The sequence below is a fragment of the Xiphophorus couchianus genome, chromosome 8, assembly GCF_001444195.1.
Source record: "Xiphophorus couchianus chromosome 8, X_couchianus-1.0, whole genome shotgun sequence".
NCBI classification, from domain to species: Eukaryota; Metazoa; Chordata; class Actinopteri; order Cyprinodontiformes; family Poeciliidae; genus Xiphophorus; species Xiphophorus couchianus.
In genome coordinates, this window is record NC_040235.1 from 15,537,875 (window position 1) to 15,558,411 (window position 20,537).

Sequence of the window (20,537 nt, forward strand, 5' to 3'; positions counted from 1 at the left end):
TAGATAGATAGATAGATAGATAGATAGATAGATAGATAGATAGATTAAAGGGTTATAGTTTTCAAATCTCTCAGATGTCTGCAAAATTCATCATCTGGAAATGAACGTGGAACTAGAAATCTACAGAAATGTCTGTCGTACTTTGACAAGACTGACTGGCTCTTTCCGGGGTCTGTCAATGTAAACACATCAAGATGTGTTTACATTCACTGTGAGATTCTGCCTTCCTCTCTGCTGGGCAACCTGACAGAAAATACTGTTTGGGCTGCAGTTGTTGGGTGGGGCATCTCTGCTCTCTATAAATGCCTGAAGCTTTCTTCAGACTGTACAACCTGTGTGTAAAACCCTCTACATCACTGTAGTTGGTGCCTGATCCAGTGTCAGTATGGATGCAGATAAGTTAATTCAATCCATCGTCAGAATACTCATGTTCATTGCAGGCATCCTGGGAAACAACTGGCTGGTGATAGCCTCTCTTCCCAGAAAGAAATCTGAAATCCGTACCAATGAGATCCTGTTAATCAACCTGGCTGTCTCCAACCTCATTACCAACTACCTGGTGGACATCCCTGTCACCATGGAAGACTTTGCTGGCCGATGGTTCTTGGGACTGAGCTTCTGCGGCATTTTTCACTTCAGTTCTGACCTCTCAGAAACCAGCAGCCTCTTCACCACCCTTATCATCTGCATCTTTTGGCACCAGAAGCTAGTTGGTTCTCTCAAGCGTGGAGGTGCACCTGTGCAGCTGGACAACCTCCGTCTGCTGGGGTGTCTACTGGCCGGGAGCTGGACACTGTCCGCCATCTTCAGCATGCCTCGCCTTTTCTTCGTTTCACAGGAGGTGAAAAATGAGAGCCATGAAAACTGCATAGATGTCTTCCCCGATGTGCTTTCCAGAGAAACATATGAGGTCATTTTCTTATCACTGGCTAATGCTTTACCTGTTGCAGGGATCTGGGTTGCAAGTATCCAAATTGTTTTAACTTTGCTCCAACATCGCAAGCGCATACAGAGCGTTTCCTCTCATCGGGTCAAGGTTAAACAAGACAAGTCAGAAAGGTCAGTCAGCAGTGTTTCTGTTCAAGACTCCCATAAAGACCTCAAAGAGTCTTCTTCACCAACTGAGCATGTTTCTTCGTGTCCAAATGGAAAATGCCTGGGTAAAAGTCCACACAGTTCTCCCTTAGCCAACAAAACAGATTCCAGAGCAGAAGCTCAACCAAACCACTCAAAGTCCAGGCAGATACCCTCTAAGCAGAGTAATAACGCAAGCTCTCAGGTGAGGGCAGCAAAGAGCGTGGTGGCTGTGGCCACTGTGGTGCTCCTCTGTTGGGTGTCTCATCTAATTCTGCGCATCAGCAACAGCATCCAGGATTCACCACTGATGATGGAGCTGGCCAGTTACATCGGAGCCGCCTACACCTGCATCATCCCTTATATTTTTCTGCATGGAGTGAAAAAACTTTCTCGTTTGTGTAAATGATAGGAAATGTCAAACGGAAAGTCCGTGATGCTACAGTTAAATTCAAGAATATTCATACACTTGGTAGTGTTAGGTTTAAAATAATGTTTTAATGTTTACCAAACTGTTTCTTCTGACTATAAGTAATATTTATACTTTTGATTGATCCAGCTAGTTAACACTGACTGAGGATCTGTGGACAGATCCAGGGTTTTCCAACCTCAAGGACTCAATGAAGCTCTGACCCACACAAATCATCAAAATAGTAGAAACATGCATTTGAGTAGACGTTATCAGAAGGGTTTGTTTGCTGTAATACCACTAATTTCAGATTAAGTACAATAACTGTTAATGTAGATCAAACTGAATTTAAAGTTTTCAAGGGATTAAGGTGGTAGTGTAATGGTTGTTTTAACATTTTTGGCCAACTAATACAATTAAAAACCCTACTATTGATGGATATAATGTGTGATGTGGCTGATTAGTGCATCAGTTTAACATGATCAAATGTTAAATATGAAAACCACTAGATTTATTAAACCTTAATAGATGTTCACCCTTTAGAAGATTATTTAAAAAAAACATCCCTACTTAACTAGATATGGTAAATAATAAAGCAAATGACTTTTCAGACTTTGTATGAATCATGCTATGAGTTTATTGTACCTTTCTGTTAATACTTTCGTACAGAAGGCTACATTTAATCCTTTGTCATTTCAAGAAAATGCTAGTTGAAAAGCTGAATTTTATATACTGTTAATTGTATTCTGTATATATTGCTACAGGTATTTACGCTGGAAGACTTAAAGTCGTAAACAAATCAAATGGCGGTTAGTTTGCATCTTAGTTGCACTCCACGTTAAAGGTGGAAAATAACCTAAAATAATCTCAAGTTTCAGTTCTGCACAAATATTTAATCTCTACTAAACTATTCCAATCTTTTCACCTTACAAGTTTAAAGATTATATCAAAGCTTATATTTAAAAATGTTAGAAATCAAACATTGTTTTGACCTCAATTAAACTGTGCAATTTATGTCCACACAGCAACAAAATGAGTTTATTTTCCATGAGAATATAAATTAACTATAATTATCCACTAGAGTTTAGCTAATTGGAGACTGACACTAATTAGCACCTTGTTAGTTATTACAGTAGGAAGTCCTGAGTGAGGTTTCAAATTAAAGATAATTGCATTGCATGACCAGTGTCACATTAAGGAGCAACCTGGTGCCCTTCACATCTAATTACTCCAGCAACTTAAAATAAGGTCACACTTAAATGAGAATAGATCCACAAAAGTCATGACAAGTTAGATTTTTTTCTAAAACTGTTTTATTAGCCTGCCCAAACTTAGGTCTGATTTTTTTAGTATAGGTAAAATTATGAACAGCACCAACTCAAGAGTCAGAAAAACTCTTATACATAATGGCACGGTTTTAATGTCCAAACAATCATTTTCTGTTAACCCACAGGTTTGCAAGAGAGGTTTTGCAACGATAATGTTAAAGCCAAGGTATGTACATAAATACAAAATAAACTGGTAAAACAGTCAAAACCTTGTGATGTGATGCTTGAATTGACTCTATGTCCCAAAATGAGGCTCAAATTGAGCTAGGTTTTAATATATGCAACAGATTTCATGAGTTTTTAATAAAGACATTATTGAAAGACCCTCCATTTCTAGATATCAAACAGCTATTTGCAAACAATGCAAATTACAAGCAGTCTTTTCAAAACTCCGCACAATATTCAAACTAACAAAAAAAAAAGGTAGGAAATAAGTTATAAAACTTGTCACTTTGCCAGTCTCTCATCATAACAAATGCCAACAAATACGATGCCAGGTCTCTTTGTTTAAGGCCAGCAGAGTACCAGCCAGAGGTCAGCCAACTGTTTATTGATGAAGAATGTAGGTCCTGTCAATGGAGCTTCTCCAGCTTTGCCTGCAGGGACTTGAAGTTGCCGATTATTTGCTGAAGGGCTGAGTTTGGACTTAAAGACTGCAGCTCCACCAGGTATCCGCAGATGTTGTCAAGGCAAACGTTGGTGAATCGGCGCCTGGAAAATATTACACAACGTTAACAGCAGCCTGATGATACAGATTCATCGTCATTGGTTGTCGTACTTTTTTCACAAATCACTGTGGGGCAGTCATTTACCCAATGCTGGCTCAACCACATTATTACAACATATATACATGATGTGGACGGATTTGTGAAAATTCCAATAACAGTTTAAACTTTGCACATCAGAGAGTAGAACTGACTAAACGCAAATTTTTTACAGAAAAATGGTCATCATAATGACCAGTTGTTTTTTTTATGTCTTTCTTTCCTTATAGTCTGCCATTTTTACACACAATCAATCTGGATTGAGGGAAAATCCAGATTGATCCAAAATTCAAAATCCAAAATTGTATCTTAAATGAATATTTTCCTGCAAACGTAAAAAAGGACATTGCAACCTTTACCACCCACAACTTAAAAGCCTCAGTCTTTTCTTACATCGCCCACTACAGGCAAGGAGGTGAAGTGACAGTTAGGCCTGTCACAATAATCAATAAATCAATTACTCGCATGACAAATTAAAACAAACTGACTTATTTTCACTGGCATGATTTATTGATTATCTCTTTTCTTCTCTCCTTCTACCAAAAACTGGATGATAAAAGTCTTCAGTTTGATGGTTTGGTCTCAACTAGTCCTTTTTTGAAGGACAATTTTGTTTACAAAGACTTCGAAATTCATTTTATTTGTTGTTTTGTTTATTTATTTTGGATATTTAAAATTTCTTCCAGGTCTAGTGTTAAATGTTCATTTGTATTTAACGTTTGCTAATTTTTTAGAATGTGCTCTTGCATTACTATTTTGCCATTACCATTATATGACTTAAAAATGGTGTCAAAACAACAATATTATTGTTTATCGCAATAACTTCAGGAATAATTTATCGTCCAGCAAAATTTGTTATCGCGACAGGCCTAGTGACACTGCTAACCTGTCATATGTTGCCACTCTGCTGGGGTCGTCCACATATCCTGAGAGAAGCACATGGATGCACTCCACCAAATGTAGAGGTTTCCTCAACCGAAGCCAGCAGGGATCCTAGTTAACAACAGATCACATTATTTATTGAGGAACATTATTTTATCCATTCATGTTCAAAACAAAATCTAAACATCTGAACTGAAGGGAAATACCCGGGATTTGAAGAGCTGATCATAAACCTCCAGAAGCCGTGGCAGCTGTACTCCGATCTCCAGCATCGTAAATGTGACAAATCCCACATCCCAGTTCAGTCGGCAGACTTCCTGCTCCAGAAACTTTACAAGAAACTCTGCAATCAAAACACATCATTCCTCGTTAACACGGCACACTCATCGTGTTGGCACCTGGGGAAAAAACTGATTATGTCCCAAAACCAAAGACAATCTACCTCAAATTTATGTCTCCACAGACATGACATGTTTGAACAGGCTGCTTGTAAAATGTGGATAATTAAGAGCACGAGCAGCTGTTTGGTTAAACAGACTTGCGCCTCAGGGACACGCTCACTTAAAACATGCAGAAAGGTTGCCTAATTATAATACTAAATTGTAAACAACAATCCTAAAACTGAACATGACTGAAACATACCCAGAGGGAAGTATCTGGGTGTTCCAGCGTAAATCTTCCCCAGTGTAACCAGTTTCAGATTGAGGGACCTCATCCTGTCTGCTGGACTCATGGCCACACTGTCGCTCAGCTCTGAAAGACAAAACACCCCAAGAGTAAGGGACATGTGTTGAATAGAAAGAAAGATGAAATATTCCACAGGGTCTCGATTTTAATTCACCTTTCTCCAAGATCTCCTGCCATAGTGAGTGGACCAGTATTTGGTCCGAGTGTCCTGCACAGTGAATTATGGCCAGCTTGCACTCAGAAAGTTTATAATGGTCAGCAAATTCTCCGTAGAGCTGTGTGGCAGAAATTTTTTTTTGATAATTTTGCGTTACACAAGAATCATACACTTCCCCACAGTAAAATTCAAGCACTTTCCAGGTACGGTTTGAAACTTTTCCAGCATCAAACTTTGGAGATAAAACTAATAAAAATGAACTACAAAACTACATTCTACAGCAGACACAAGGTGAACTAAAATATAGCACAATTTTATGTTTTGAAATGTCTCCATCACATACGACTGGTCCAAGAACAAAACACCAATTTTAAAAAAATTAAAATCCCCCAATTTCAATAACTTTAACATATAAAATAAGACAATCAATAAGTCTTTGAGCCATTAGAAATAATAAATGTTCAATACACTGAAACAATCCAAATAAACTGTGTTAAGGTAAATTAGCTTCCTGCTAATATTAAATGCTTAAATACAATCTACAAAGAAAGTAACAAAAGCAACAATGAAATGTTCCCACAAAGTTTTCTGGTATTTAGCAAATAGAAATTATTTCTCACAATTTTAACTGACCTAAAACAAAAAAAAGTTTAAATTAACTTCACACAGCGAGAAAATAAATTTATATGTCTTTTTATTAGGTGTATGAAAATATCTGGCTTCAACTATAGTTTTCCAAGTTTAGGCTTTTAATCAAACGTTAGATTGCACTTTATTAGAAAACTGTGCCATATTAAGCACTTTCAAGGACATTACACAGAAATCAAGCACTATCCAAACATTGAAAATGTATTTAATTGAAACTCAAGCATTAAAGTTGCTTTAATGCAACTTTAATGCATTAAAACATGTGAACCCTGCAATCAACAGTAAAAATCGTATTTCTCTGATGTTTGGAGGTACCTTTGTAATGTCCATAAGCTCAGAGTCCAGTTGTGAGATGGCGTTTTTCACTGAGGGATGACTGGAGTACTGCCTGATCAGGGTTTCCTGGATCTGCAGTTGAATGCGGACAAGCTGGAAGAAAGTGGAAACATGCAAACATTAAAGAAGTGCCTGAAGTAATCTCAGGTTAGCACGCCTCTTGACTGTCAGTCAGGTTGACGTACCTCCATCTTTTCCTCCAGTTCGTGAAGGAATTCTCCGTCAGAAGCCTGAGCAGAGATGCAGGAGGAACTCTTTGCAGACAGGATGGCTCGAGCGATGTACTCTAGACGCTGCTTTAGGGAGATCTCAGTGCTTGAACATCCAAGAGAAAGTAAAAAAAATAATAATAATAATAATTGTTACAAAAGAACTTGATGTGAAAAAAGAAAATACAGGTAAAACTTTTCTCCTGTTCTGCTCAGACCTGTGCATGTCAGCAAGGCGGGCCAAGACGTGAGCTGCTTTGCCAAAGTTGCGATTTTTCTCGTAGTAGCGCCACAACAGGTCCATGTTGTGAACCTTACTCTGGTCCTGTTTTATTATATGCATCAGGTGTTCTTCAAGATAAGGAGAATTCACCTGGGAAACAGAAGTCAAAAAAAGTTGAAGATCTATGGGGATTTTAAAAGAATAAATGTTACGAATTCCTGAAATACACAATGTATAAAACAAATCCCTAAGCTGAGATTTAATATGTTTTTACAATAAAGTTCCATGGCCTCTCTCAGGTCTTTCCCATTTACATTCAATGATTTCAATGCATGTAAAAAGAAAATCAACTTGTTTGAATGTTCTGTGTGAAACTGAATGTTGCAGTTCCAGTCAGAAGTTTGCATCAGAATAAATGCTTGTAATTCAGTTTCAGGAGTAGGTAGTTATATATTTGAGCATTTCATCCAGTGTGGATTAGAACTTTTCAATTGCGTGCGCCCAAACTTGCTTAAAAAAGGAAAAAAGGATTTATCATTCACAGCTAGCAAATAGTACAATATAGTAGAATGTGAAAAGCTTAGAATGAATGAAAAGTGTATGCAATTTTCTGTTTGGATAATATATGAAAGTTTTTTTCTCTTCAGAAATCCAGTTCTACCTCATTTTACACCTGTAGACTCAAAACAAATCTGTATGAAAATCCCCTAAAAAAAAGTGCATTTTGAGAAAAATGACCGCTGATTCAAAGAGAAACTACTAGTGATGCAGGAACATAGTAGCATTACCTCCAGCAGCTTGTCCGTCAGGTCAGCCTGGATCAACCAGTTGTACAGGGCGATGTGAAACAGCTCGTCCTGGGACCTCTGGGCCAAGCCGAGCACCTGCTCAAACTACAGGGCAGTGACAGGTCCTCATTAGAAATGCAGATCATTTACATAAGGATGAAGGAAAGTGAGCAGCTGACCCCCCTTCCCCCCCTTTTTTTTTTTTAACTCACGTGTGCAGTAGCCTCTTCGTTGCTTAGCATGTTGGGATCGGAGGTCATGACGGGGGGTCCGGGCTGCTTGGGAACGCTGGGCGACTGAGGGGCAGCTTTGCTCTGGTTCACCAGCTCCTGCATGGTGTCTGTGATGCACTTATAACAAGAAAGTCTGGAAAATAAGAGGAAACTAGTTTATGACGACAGCCAGCCCAGATACAGAGAACTGTAGAGTTGTTTCTTTGTGGTCTTACCTTTCCTGGAAGGCCTGCAGCCCCACCTTGTCCTCCTCAGGCTCTCCATTTTTATAGAAGTGGGGTCCTAGCCTCTGTGGATCCTTTTTGTCTGCTGCTGTGAGGCACAACTCGAGAACTCCTTCGTAGAAACGCACTGAAACGACAAAAAGCATCAGCAAGTCGAATGCTAAAAACAGAAAATGTGGCAGTGAAATCCACAACACCTTGTCTGTACTGGGAGCAAACAAGCGGCAGGTCTGTATGTTGGCTGATCTGTTGGTAGAGCTGCAGAGACTCTCTCAGCGTTCGCTCCTTCTCCACTTTGTTCTGGATTTGCTTCGAGCTCTGCAGCAACTCGTTGGCCTAAGAACAGGAAACTATATGGTCAACAAGACCTCGGTTTCCCAAAAGTCTTTGCAGATTGGATGAAGCAATCAGATTAATCGGGAGGAATTGATTATTGAAATAATCGTCAACTAATTTAATAATAGATTAATCCTTAACTGGAATATACTGATAAAAAACGGCCATTTGCTGAAAAAACAACAGTAATTAAGCCAAAACTGAACAAAAATATATACATTTAGCAGTTAAGATTAAAAAACATTGTCTGGTAAAATAATCCACCAAAATCTCTTCAAGTGGAATGGTTTTAGCTTCACCTGGTTCAAATTCTGTAAAACAAAATCTCTCAAGAACCTTTTGAGAGATTTTGTCCAATCATTAATCAAGTAATAATAAATAATAACACAGACCAGTCCAACACTGCATTAATGTTAAATCAAGCAGAAAGAGCTGAGCTTTTCACCTGTCGCTGTTTTAAGTATTGTTTTAGTTGCAGATGCAACTAAAACAAATAATGGAAAAACCATTATTTGTACTTGGTTGAAGTAATGCTATTGCATTTTAGGAAATAAAAGGTTTATTTTCTTATTTTAAAAGAAGAGGATGGAATTATTGTTTGCATCTTTTAATGTATTTAGAATATTGTATAAAAAAGGCTGAAATGCAAAAACTTTTTTTCCTAATTAATCATCAGAATAATCAATGATTAACATAATCCCTGGTTGCAGCAATAAAGAGCACACTGTTCAGGTTTTTTCATTATTTAATTATTACACTACTTTATGTTGATCCATCACTTCAATGAAACACATGGACAACTGTGACTGTAATGCAACATAATATGAAGAAGCATTTGTGATGCGCTGTGCGTACCTTTGAGCAAACGCTGTCATCAGTGCTGTACAGCAGCGGACAGAGGTCTCGGAGGTGATTGCTGATGGCGTCCACGGAGGCGTTGTCTTTAATATAGACATTAATAAGCCCTGTGACCAGAGCTCCAGATAACTCCTTGCCTCTGGTCACTACATCCTTAAAACACGCCCCCTTCATTTGCTCTTGAAACTCCTGTGAATACAAAAATGGCACCAAGCACAAATGAGGCAGCAGAGCTTTTTAGGGGGGCTCAAAGCAAGGAAATATGAGACATCTGCTTAGAATAGGCAAGTATTTATGCTCACAAGTACCTTTGGCAGCTCAGACATAATGAGGCTGAAGTGATGATCGCAGAGGAGTTTCCAAAGTGCCAGAGTTTGGTAAGAGCGATACACAAGCTGCTGGATCCCCTGCAGAGATGCTTTCTCATAGACCTGAGCCTTAGCTGAAGAACAAAATGGAAATTAATCTTGTTAGTAAAGAGTAAACCCATTAGTGTTCAGTGAACAGCGTTGACTACAAAGTAAATACGTCTTTCCTTTGTAGCCTTTATATGAAAAGACAGAGGGAAGTGCTGAAACTCACTGTGATATTTCCTCTGGAGCTCCTGCTGCACCTGCTGGGAGCTGGCTCCGTCAGGGCGCATAAATCCCAGCAGCCTTTGCTGCAGGTTGGCGGGGGAGCTGAAGCTAACGAGGGCCAGAACAGAAGGAAAATCATTCAAGTTTAAAAAGGAAGCAAGAGAGAGACAAAGTGACATTAAAAAGTGAAGAAAGTTCCGTTTCGAGATCAGAAAGCTCATGTAAATATGCCCAAATATTCTAAATAATTTTTAATAGCTTTGATTGATACAATATTAGGACAACACAAAAAAATGTGATATTGTTAAATATTGCAATAATGAATCCAATTAGGGTTTCCCCGAACACTCCCGCCACTGTTTTTGAGTTTACCATCTTTGTCATAAAGATATGTAAGATATATTGACCGCATTGCATTTGAAATATAATATCCTACCAAATATCATATTCAGCAGCGCTTTGCAATGTCAATCATAAACATACTTTGTTGCACAAGTAAAACAATTGTGATCTGAAGAGTTCTCCAGGTATTATTCTCTCCAATTCCAGTGTCTAATGCGAGTGCAGTCGAGGAAAAGCAGTGGAACCAGCATCCTGCAGCTGCTTTTTTAATGCACCCAGTCTGATTGATTCATCTTTCAAATCTCTGAATTTGTTTTTCTTCTGATTAAAACTCAGATGGGCAGAAATAGTCACCAAAATAATTCTGACAGATATCCTGTATATTTAGTCCAAACTGGCCAGCTCATCTGCCTCCTCAGATGGATTTCTCTTTTTAAAATCCCATCTGAGGAAGCAGGAGAGCTGGATGCTGAATGTTGCTGCTGATAAGCGCTAATGATGTGCTGGTAACCAGACTCAAGTAGCTAAAATGAAAAAGACCTGCAGCTTTATTCCAGCAAAGCAAACCCTCACTGCAGGGCTTGTTATCATAAAGTTCCTCCACATTTCTCAAGTCCAACCTCCAAACTTTTCCAGACTAAGGTCTACATTTCTCCATGTAGTTTTTATAATATTGGAGACATTTGGATAAATAGCTGCATTTTCTAAACACAACTAATCGATTATGTTGCAATTAATTCTGCTGTTTGGAAAAGAATTATTTCAGACTTTTTATTATGCTGTTTTTACAACCAGACCTATAACACCATAAACTTGATATCTGTATTTAAGCATTGTGTGCCATCATTTTTATTGGCTCTACATTTATTATGTCCTATAAAATAAAGATAAACAAAAATCAATGCAGTATTTGACATTTAAAAAGAAGGTCCAGCTTAAACACAATTTCTCTTAAAACCCAGAAGAATTGTTGCATCAATTTAGGTTCTAATGGGGAACCAAATATTATGAATTTGATTCAAATGTAAATCACAGTAAAAAGCTCAATAAAATTATTATATTTTTATCCTTTAGATAAGAGAATTGGGATTAAATATCTGGTAACCAAAACTGTGGACATAAATTAGACTTAGATCAAATGTGGGTCTAGCTTTACGTTTTGGTGATTCAATTGAAAAATAATGAAAATAATAATAATTTTTTTGTATTTACACTAAAGTTGACAAATATAAAAATATAAAATTACTGTTTACCATTAAATAACAAGTGAAGTAGAGATCAGCTGCCAAAACAAAAACATTGTTCTGATGAAATACTTTCAGGAAAGGTTTCTTACCTTGCAGCACCTAGAGAAGATGGGCTGAGCTGAGAGTTTTTATCAAGGAACTCCTGTAAACCTCTGAGCTGCAGGAGGATGGCCTCAAGCTCAAATGAGTCAACGGTGCTTTCCAACTGTGAGAACAACAAATTAAAAAAATAAAAATCACACAATTTGGCGGTATATAATGTAATAATGATGAAACAATATAAAGCAGTTAAAAAGACACATTGTTCTAAAAATGAAACATATTAATAATCAAATAGGCTAATTCAGTACAAATGTGCCTTAGAACAGAACCCAATAATTTCCTTTAATCATATTTTCAAATATACTAAAACTGATAGATGCTCCCAAAATCCCAGAGTTGGAAAAAAAAACCCTAGTAAAATTAACAATCTTCAACCTGAAAGTGTATTATGTAGAGGGAGCAGTGTACAAATGTCACACAGTAATTCAGGCATTGGCTCAGATAGCCAATGAGACACTGGAGACATGATCAAATTCCCTCAAATCTCAGGTTTAATTTCCTCAAATTGAAATCCAGGTTCGTGTCATCAAGACGTGTAAAAGCCAATAACTGTAATGCTAATGGAGGGAACAGTGCCCATGAGAGAAGATCATAGACTTGTACAGAATGTTAAATACTTGCACGATGCCATCAGAAATCTCTGTGGCACAATGTCAGATAATTCTTCAGAATAATGGCTGTACATGAACACAATGACGTTGATTAACATATCTGTTAAGTTAAAACTAAAGGTGTGCTTCCAAATTAGGGTCCTTTTCTGAGAACCATGAGTTTTCTGAAGCTATTATTACTGTCTCCACTGTATTTACCAGAGAAAAGAAAAAAGTGGAAAACTACCCCAGAAAAAGGACCTAATAGGGAGGTAGTACGTTTCCATTTACCAGGAACATCGAGATGGAGTTTTAAAATGTTATTGTACTTACAATGCTGACAGTCTGATTTCCGTTGCTCATCGTTTTCTCAAAAGCAAGACTCCCATCCCATAGATTTCTGTTAGTGTTGAAGGAGGCATATTTAGAGGTCAACACAGGTAAACATCAGCATTCAGAGCTCTACATAAAATATGCAGGTTTGGATGAGAAAATCATGTAGAATTACCCAAGAATGCGAGCAAAGTAGATGCAAATGCCGTTGTGTTTTCCGGAGAAAATCACCTCAGGACCAGCCGACATCGGAGTGATGGGTGCAGATCCAGACTGCATCGGTGCAAATGGTGTTGCAAACGCAGGAGGCACCACACCTGAAACAGGTAATGAAAATAAATTAAAATAAATAAATTACGTCCTTTCGTAGTGTGAACGGGGTTTTAAATTTTATGACAACAGTTTTATTTTTTTTAAACGAAGATACATCTAAAACTAAGCCTCTCCCAATAAGCAATTAATTAATTGATCACAATATAAATTAAAATAAGATCAAAAATTTCCATTCTGATTAATATTTTTCGAAAGGCAATACGTAACTGATTCGGTTGAATGTAGTTTTTATTTCCTTCTTATTTATCGTTGTTGGTTGTCATGTTTTATTTGTTAAATATCTTCCATTTCCAATTGCTGAGTTCTTTCCAAAATTAAAGTTCATTAGTCTTTGAGAGGGCGAACTTGCATTATTATGCCTTTTTCAATATTTTACTACAAAATGGTCTCAAAACAACATTTTCATTTATTGCATTTATTTCAGGGACGATTTATCACCCAGCAAAATATATTATTGCAACAGATCTATCTCCAACAAATCTTTACACTAACCCGGTGCTGGAGAGCTCATCACAGGCCCAACAGTACTGGGTGTTGCCATGGCAGCAGGAAATCTCATCTGTGCTTCTCCTCCATATCTAATCCCAACACACAAAAGAAAGAACCGTCTTTAGCGTCCACATAATGCGAACAATCATGGCTGTGCAAGGGCAAGAATCATTATCTGACCTGAAGAAAGCTCTGGTGGCCCATTGGGAGACCTCTCTGTCACAGGCAGCGTTGGAACAAGCCAGGATGAGTGCTGTGGCACAGGCTTGCTCCTCCTAAATAAAACAAGATAAATATATAGATGTATGATTATGAGATGTCTGAATTTAATAGTTGTAAAACGTTTGCTGATTATAACATGTTGCTTACATCTGTGCATAATGCAGGTTCAAAACAACACATCAAGGTTCTTTAAGCACCAACAGCAGCAGAAAAGCACTTTACCCTGTGCAGCTTGAAGAAGCGCTCAATATCCTCACTTTCTCCTGCAGCGCAGCTGACCAGGAGGTGGCGCAGCTGATCAACCGGACGCAGCTTCTGAAAGATGTGGCTTCCCTGAAAGGTAGAAAGAGTTTAGAAAAAAAACTCTTAAACTAAGATTAAATTTCAAAGTGATGAAGAGTGACTGCGTTTTTAACCTTTGCAGAAAGAAGGACGAATTTCTGCGCGGGAATGTTGTGCTGTTGGACGACCATAGGTGAATCTGTGATGGGGATATGCTCCTTGTTCAGAGGAGTAAAAATCTTGGGAGGCTTCTCATCGTTAAGGGCACAAAGAGCCCAAGAATGTCCATCAACATTAGACATCATCTGCAATAAAATGTACAAGAAAATATACATATTATATTTAATATGTAATAATATTTGGAGCTTTTCACACTAGATCTCAATCGCTGTGTTTTCAGTTTGGTTTGCTGACATAACATGTAATTAGTGGTTTTTAACAGGAGTCGACTTTAATGCAGATTTTCTTTAATTCAGATGAGTTCTAAAAAGCTCAGGTAGCCCCAAAGGTGCCAATGCATTTTAATTAATATTTATTGGAAGCATATTTTGTAGCCAACAAATAGCTTCGGTTACATTTATGATATTTTCACACATTTCACCTTAAAAGCAGCAGCTGAATCACTAAAGACCCACAATGAATACATAACATGGTGAGTAAATAACTTCTTAAAAACTGATTGTAAATAAGTGGTTTACCTTTATCCTGGATAAATACAGGTTAAATAAATTATAAATGGAGCTAAAATGTATCCACTACATACAAGTCTCCTTATTTGGATATTCTAATTTCTAATTGTTTGTTATATGCAACCTGAGTTTCCATCAAGGGTTTCTTGAAGGGAAAGGAGTCGTGGTTGATGCACCACAGAATATCACTGTCCTCTGTCTCCGAAGCAGCCAGGAGGAGAACACCTGCAGCATTAGATGTTTAATTTCACATCAACAGCAGTAACAGAAATCAGACAAACATAGCTAAATTTGGGAATCACATTTGGTCTCCAACCTTTGCTGTGCAGAGCTTTGTGGATTTTGGAGGGCTTCTGCAGTGTGGAGGAGGCGGAAAAACCCGGGGGCAGCCGAACATGGATCAACGACAGCAGGCTCGGGCGAACAGCAATGTGCTTCTGGTGCTGAGGTGCAAAAGGCGCGGTAGTGAAGTACAGGCGCACACCTACAAAAAAAACAAAGTCACTACAAACGTCCAAGAAAAAAATAAAGATCTGTCTCCTTACATCAAATCTTTACCTGCATGAGTAACGGCAAGCAAGTGGCAATCCGAGGACTCTGATCTGTCAATGACTGAGATTTGGACGATGGGTTTGAAGACCGAACGATCAATTGTCCTAAAAACAAAGTTGTAAAAAAACAAAGTTGGTCAGAATGTGAGATAACTGATCGACACAAAAGGAACAAACCTGCACATCCCAACATACCGAGCAATGTTTCCTGCAGCCGCTATGATGGAGCTCTGCGACATTGTCGCTACACGACTCATCCCTTGGCCATCAGCACCCAGATCATACACCTAAAAAAATAGAGAAATATTTTAGCGCACTGTAGAATTTTCACAACCTTTTTGTGAAGATTGTAATCCAAATAACTAAAAGTAATAATCTGGATTCACTTGAAGAGTTATTTAACACAACTCTGGAGAAACATTTTATGGTCAATTCCCACAATGATGAGAGCAATGTTTGGAGTTGTTGAGGAGAGTCTTTCAAACCTAGTAACAGGGTAGCAATTGCAAACAACATGTGGTTTGCTTGCCATTACGTCCCTTTTTAACCTCAAAATGTAAAAGCATTAAGGCCTTCTAACTTCAATCATTTGGAGCTCAACACCAAAATAATTCATTGAAATACCAAAATAAACATTCAGAATCCTGTGGAAAAAATCTTTGCTAATAAAGATTTGTATTACTGTGGAAGAGATTTGAAATCCTTCTTAGCACCTAATTTTTAAATAAATGTTCACTTTTTCCACAATTTTATGCCCCTTTCACATAGTTTCATTATCTTTAGACACCCATCTTATTTCCTTTCAGAACAAAATTCTTATTTAAATAAAAAGAACGTCACATCTAAATCTGCTTATTTTTAGATGATTGAAACTTGCAGAGTTGGGTGCCCCAGCAGGAAAATAATTACAAACACGCATCAAAACTAGTTTTGAAACGGAATAAGAAGGTCAGCATTAACCCTCCAGAGATCTATTATAAATTAAAACCAATTCTTCTTTTTAAAAATCCCTGAAATTATTTGCCTCAACCTGAAAACAGAACAGCTGAAAAGCCTCTTTCACAGCTCAAAATTCAGGTCTCAAGGGGGTATATAAACTTCTGATCAGAACTGCATTCATACCTGTAGGACGTCTTTCTCAGAGCGGGTGAAGAGCGTGTTGCGAGAGTTATCGATTGCAATCTGCACAATGGGATCTGTGGAGTACAGGGCCAAAAACAGAATCACCAAACAGAAACGTTTGACTGCCAAAAGCTTCATTTCATGTGAAAATGTGTTCCTTCCTCTCACCATCTTCAGAAAAAGAAAACTGGAGCACAGAGGGAATGAGGAAGGACAAAGAGCTTTTGGAGTGGTTAATTTTTCTGCAGCGTTGGCTGAGCCAACCTGCCTCTGCCTGGTAAGCTATCTCATAGAGACAACCGTCCTTTCCTGCCATGAAGATGCGCCCCAGATCCGTAGAGGTGATAGACAGGATGTAGGTGTTGTCTGTCGGGATTGAGAAGAGGGGGTCCGGTAGAAGCTGCATCCCACCAGACATGCTGTCATTTAATGCTGTAAAAGATGCAGACACAAAAATGTTTAATATGTTACCTTGGTTTTATTTACGGTAGTTTGACCAAATCTTAATAAAAATAGGCACCGATATAAAGCTTCTGGCTGCATTTTTTAAAGCAGGGGTGTCAAACTCAATTTCACCAAGGGCCACTTCAGCATATTGGCCACCCTCAATGGGCCACATTGACGGTATAAATCAGGAATGCCCAAGTGCAGTCCTCCAGACTGCAACTTTTAGATGCGTCCCTGCTAAAACATACCCCGGACAAAAAGTTGACTTCCCTCATTAGCAGCAACTCAGTTCTCTAGAGGCCTATGAATGAGTCAATGATCCAGGTGTGTTAAAGAAAGAACACATCTAAAGTTGCAGAGTGATAGGTCTGGAAAACTAGACTTGGGCAACCCTAGCATAAATGTATGAAAATACAATGTTAAAAATAAATTAAACAACACCTCATATTGTTAAATAACTGATTTTATGTATTCAAGTTTTAAATATTACATTTGAGTTTGCATGGATGTAAAATTACTGCTCAGTTTAAAAATACTGAGCATATTTGTAAACTGAGAATATTTAAAAATATGCTCAGTATTTTTAAACTGCTCAGCTAAACTTCGCTCTTTAGCTTGTTAGCTTGTCGATGTTTCAGTTTTTATTCGCTGGGAAAATTAATCTTTGTCTGCTTTAAAGATAAGCAGACAAAGAATAAAAACAAGTTTTGATCTTAACTCTCAACTTCATTCACAAAACTTTTTCGTTATTTATTACACAACGAACATGTATTTCACATAAGAACCAAACAATTAGGTGATGTTGCCTGTCCTTGAACACAAAGCTGATCCTCTTCACCCTGTCACCAACTCACACACATCCTCATTGAAATAAACACAAAACAAAACACAAGCAAAATCAATAAACTATATGCATATTCCAGTATACTGAGTTTTGGTTTTACATTCATTCTATTTAAATTTAGTTTGTTCGTGCTTACCAATGTTCTCTGGCCGGATGTCTGGCACCGTTTTCCCCTGATCAGTTCGTCCATGTCTGGTTTTAGTTCTATTCTGTGGCGATCCGCAAAACGGCGTGTAGGTTTTCGTCAGTAATGCGCGATCTGTGCTTGGTCTTGTTTAAATTCATTATTGAAAACATCTGTTCGCACAGATAGGTGCTTCCAAACATGGAGAAAAAACACGAGCTGCATGGAGTGGAAGCTGTGGCATCAAATCAGGGGGCAGGAGACGGTAAAAATCCTCGATTGAAACATCGGGACTCTTTAGCTTGTTAGCTTGTCGGAAAATTAATAATCAGCTTGAGGTGACTCTGCTGCACTCTAGTGGCGAGAAGCCGTAATGTTGGCTGGTAAGAATCGGAAGGCATTATGGGAGATGTAGTTTGTAGTCAATTCGTGCTCAAAACCTATTTTAAGTCAATCAATGGGGCTGTAAAACGGTGGTGGGGGGAGAGGGCCACATAAAATGACGTACCGGGCCACATGTGGCCCGCGGGCCTTGAGTTTGACACATGTGTTTTAAAGGTTTAATCCACATGAACCCTGAAGGTATGACTTATACAAGTAACACTCAGAAACATCAAGAAAAATTCAATGATCCAATAAATAGGACAAACTTACCAGCTTGGCTCTTGGGGAAACTCAGTCCAAGGATCACTACATCCACAGATGTGGCTAAAACCAGGAGGTAGTGGATATGTGGCTGTAAAATCCCTGAGAAGACAAAGGAAAAAGATCTCAAACTCAAATAAAAAGGAAAGAAAAATACAGATACAAAAAGTATTTGCCCATACCTTGTTTTGGTCTAACAAGACCCACAGCTAGAATCGTTTCAATTAGGCCATCAAAGTAGGCCACATCTCCCCTATAAATACCACAAGAAAGGAAGAGACAGACATTATAAACCAAGGCTCAAATGGAATTGGTGAGGACCAATAATCTATTTCAGCAGGCTTTGAGAAACCTTTCAAATGACTGCATCTAATAATACCAACCCATCTTCGTAATTCCACATGAAGATATCGTTGTCGATTGTGAGCCACGCTCGCGAGATCTCAGGAAAAACTCCCATCATGCAATTAAATTGCATATCTATAAGACAGTTAAGCTGAAAATCGAAAAGGAGGAAACAAAACATGCTTCTCTGGTATGAAATTGCAGGATAACCATTCCTAAATGACTGAAAGGATACGGCTGAACTGCTCCACCAGTTCAGGCGGCAGTGGGACTCTTCTGACTGCGCTGAGTTCTGGGAGGTTTGGTACGCTGAGCAGGCCGGGTCCCTGGAGAGGGTAGTCCATGTCCGACACTCCAGAGATGGACGGCATGTCTGTTAATGAATAAATAAAATTAAGAAATGGCTCAGTCTGTGTATAATTTGATTTCTCAGCTCAAACATAAACAGAGCTGCACAATGTATTGCAAAGGAATGCTTGAACATAATAATAACTGGTTGGATATTATCCTATATGCTAATGTTATTTCTGCTCAGAAGGACACACTGTAAAAGAAGAATCGGGAAAATAGGGTTTATCATAATAAATATGAGGCCAAATATATTATTGAATTGCAGTGTTTATGTGGACGTCACCGAAAATGCCTTCCAAATACAGAATAGCAAATCACTTGCAAGATTGCACAAATTGATTTTGTGGTGACTGCAATTTGCTATGGTGTGCAAAAAGGAGTCTTAAATTTGAATCTACATTTCATGTCTACATGCTAAAATGTTAAGACATTTCATTCGGCTGCCCAGTTGGATCACAAAACTGATTTCATTAAATACACTAACAAAGTACTTGGTACTGAATGTTGCTTCTACAGGATCACACAAATACTTTATGTTTGCATTAATGAATGTATGCTTCAACGATCTCATGTGGAGGGAATTGTTTTCATGTAAGCAAACAAATTACACAGAACCAAACTAATAGTGGAAAAGTCAGACACCCTTTTAAGGAGGGATTAACATTTCGAGTGTTTAACTGAGCAAATCATTTAATTTCTAAGAAGTTTAAAAGTAATCCCAATTGGTGTGAAGAGCTGTTTTCACTTCCCAGACCCGCCCATTTCTCCTATCTTCTGATGTTAGGGATAAAAATTCAGATTTACTGTGTGACGGGACGCTGAGCAGCTCGGACAGGTCAGGAAAGCAGCGGTCATCCTGCAGGTGTCTGTCTATCAACCGGGCAGAGTTATCCAGCGCCTCGGCGAGCGCGGCTGCGGGGCTGCTGGCTCCAGCGACGGACGGCATGGCAGGGAAACCCACCGCTGACTAACCTGGGAGTCAAGCAGAGACGTGTCTGAGCAAATTAAAACATTTTATGAGTCAAAATATGCCAATGCTAGCAAGTTAATATAGCGCCGGTTAGCTGTATACTGGAGTTATGCGTGCAGTACGTAGCATACAAGCTAACAACTAGCTAAAAGTCAAAAACAGTGTTCTTAAAAGTGAATTAGTTAGTTTACCAGGATGCTAATGTTCCGCGCGGGCCTGACTTTGTTAACTGATGCGTTTTGTTGCGTCTATTGTGCTGCAAATTTAAACAAAAACACCCGGCATACACACACAAGCAACTAACAACCCGCCAACCTCATGCGCGGAAGTTTTCTTCTTTACTTTCTAAATGACTTGCTGTTTGAGATCGAGACAAGGTGGTGCTGCCACCCACTGGTCTGAACAATCAGACCATTATTTAATGGTAGTTGGCAAGTAATGTTTTGGTGCACTACCGCCACCTACTGGCATGGAGTGTGAGCAATCATATTGTTCTAAAAGACGTACTATTCTTTACAGTATTTATAGGAAAATGTACTACATACGTAAGTAAACAATAGGAAACATTTATGTGCTGATAATATTTATCATAGCCAGTAGAGTAGTCCTTTAATTGTTAATAACCTTTTCCTTTATCTCTTCTTAAAAAATCATAGGATTTTCATTGCTTTTTCACATCTTTTTAACCAGTTTAGGAAACTGTTATTCTGTGTCTCACTCAGGCATAAAAAGACTTCTGAAATTCATTAATCCACCAATAATGTCTACAAATAAC

The 20,537-nt window shown here is 38.4% G+C and overlaps 2 protein-coding genes across 3 annotated transcripts; one reads left to right on the forward strand and one right to left on the reverse strand.

The window, feature by feature from the left end:
• The first annotated feature begins 12 nt into the window (after positions 1 to 12).
• Positions 13 to 3,237, forward strand: ora5 (olfactory receptor class A related 5). Its single transcript, XM_028026106.1, has one exon. It carries the CDS (start codon positions 386 to 388, stop codon positions 1,481 to 1,483), a length of 1,098 nt encoding a protein of 365 aa, XP_027881907.1. The 5' UTR covers positions 13 to 385; the 3' UTR covers positions 1,484 to 3,237.
• On the reverse strand, positions 2,876 to 20,110 carry nup155 (nucleoporin 155). 2 transcript variants are annotated; one of them, XM_028026103.1, is made up of 34 exons: positions 19,954 to 20,110; positions 19,597 to 19,764; positions 18,677 to 18,814; positions 18,480 to 18,576; positions 18,279 to 18,349; positions 18,106 to 18,198; positions 16,205 to 16,468; positions 16,037 to 16,110; positions 15,110 to 15,201; positions 14,922 to 15,019; positions 14,680 to 14,847; positions 14,488 to 14,588; positions 13,809 to 13,979; positions 13,615 to 13,725; positions 13,351 to 13,445; positions 13,174 to 13,259; positions 12,524 to 12,665; positions 12,349 to 12,415; positions 11,413 to 11,528; positions 9,739 to 9,842; positions 9,465 to 9,598; positions 9,154 to 9,345; positions 8,160 to 8,298; positions 7,954 to 8,089; positions 7,718 to 7,871; positions 7,506 to 7,610; positions 6,713 to 6,867; positions 6,471 to 6,600; positions 6,265 to 6,378; positions 5,299 to 5,419; positions 5,100 to 5,210; positions 4,664 to 4,800; positions 4,462 to 4,568; positions 2,876 to 3,522 (listed from the first exon to the last, which is right to left on the reverse strand). In XM_028026103.1, exons 2-34 carry the CDS (start codon positions 19,736 to 19,738, stop codon positions 3,384 to 3,386), a joined length of 4,104 nt encoding a protein of 1,367 aa, XP_027881904.1. In that variant the 5' UTR covers positions 19,739 to 19,764; positions 19,954 to 20,110; the 3' UTR covers positions 2,876 to 3,383. The 2 variants fall into 2 exon arrangements, with proteins under 2 accessions (XP_027881904.1, XP_027881906.1); XM_028026105.1 differs by having other exon boundaries at positions 19,597 to 19,787; positions 19,954 to 20,104.
• Positions 20,111 to 20,537: the final 427 nt, after the last annotated feature.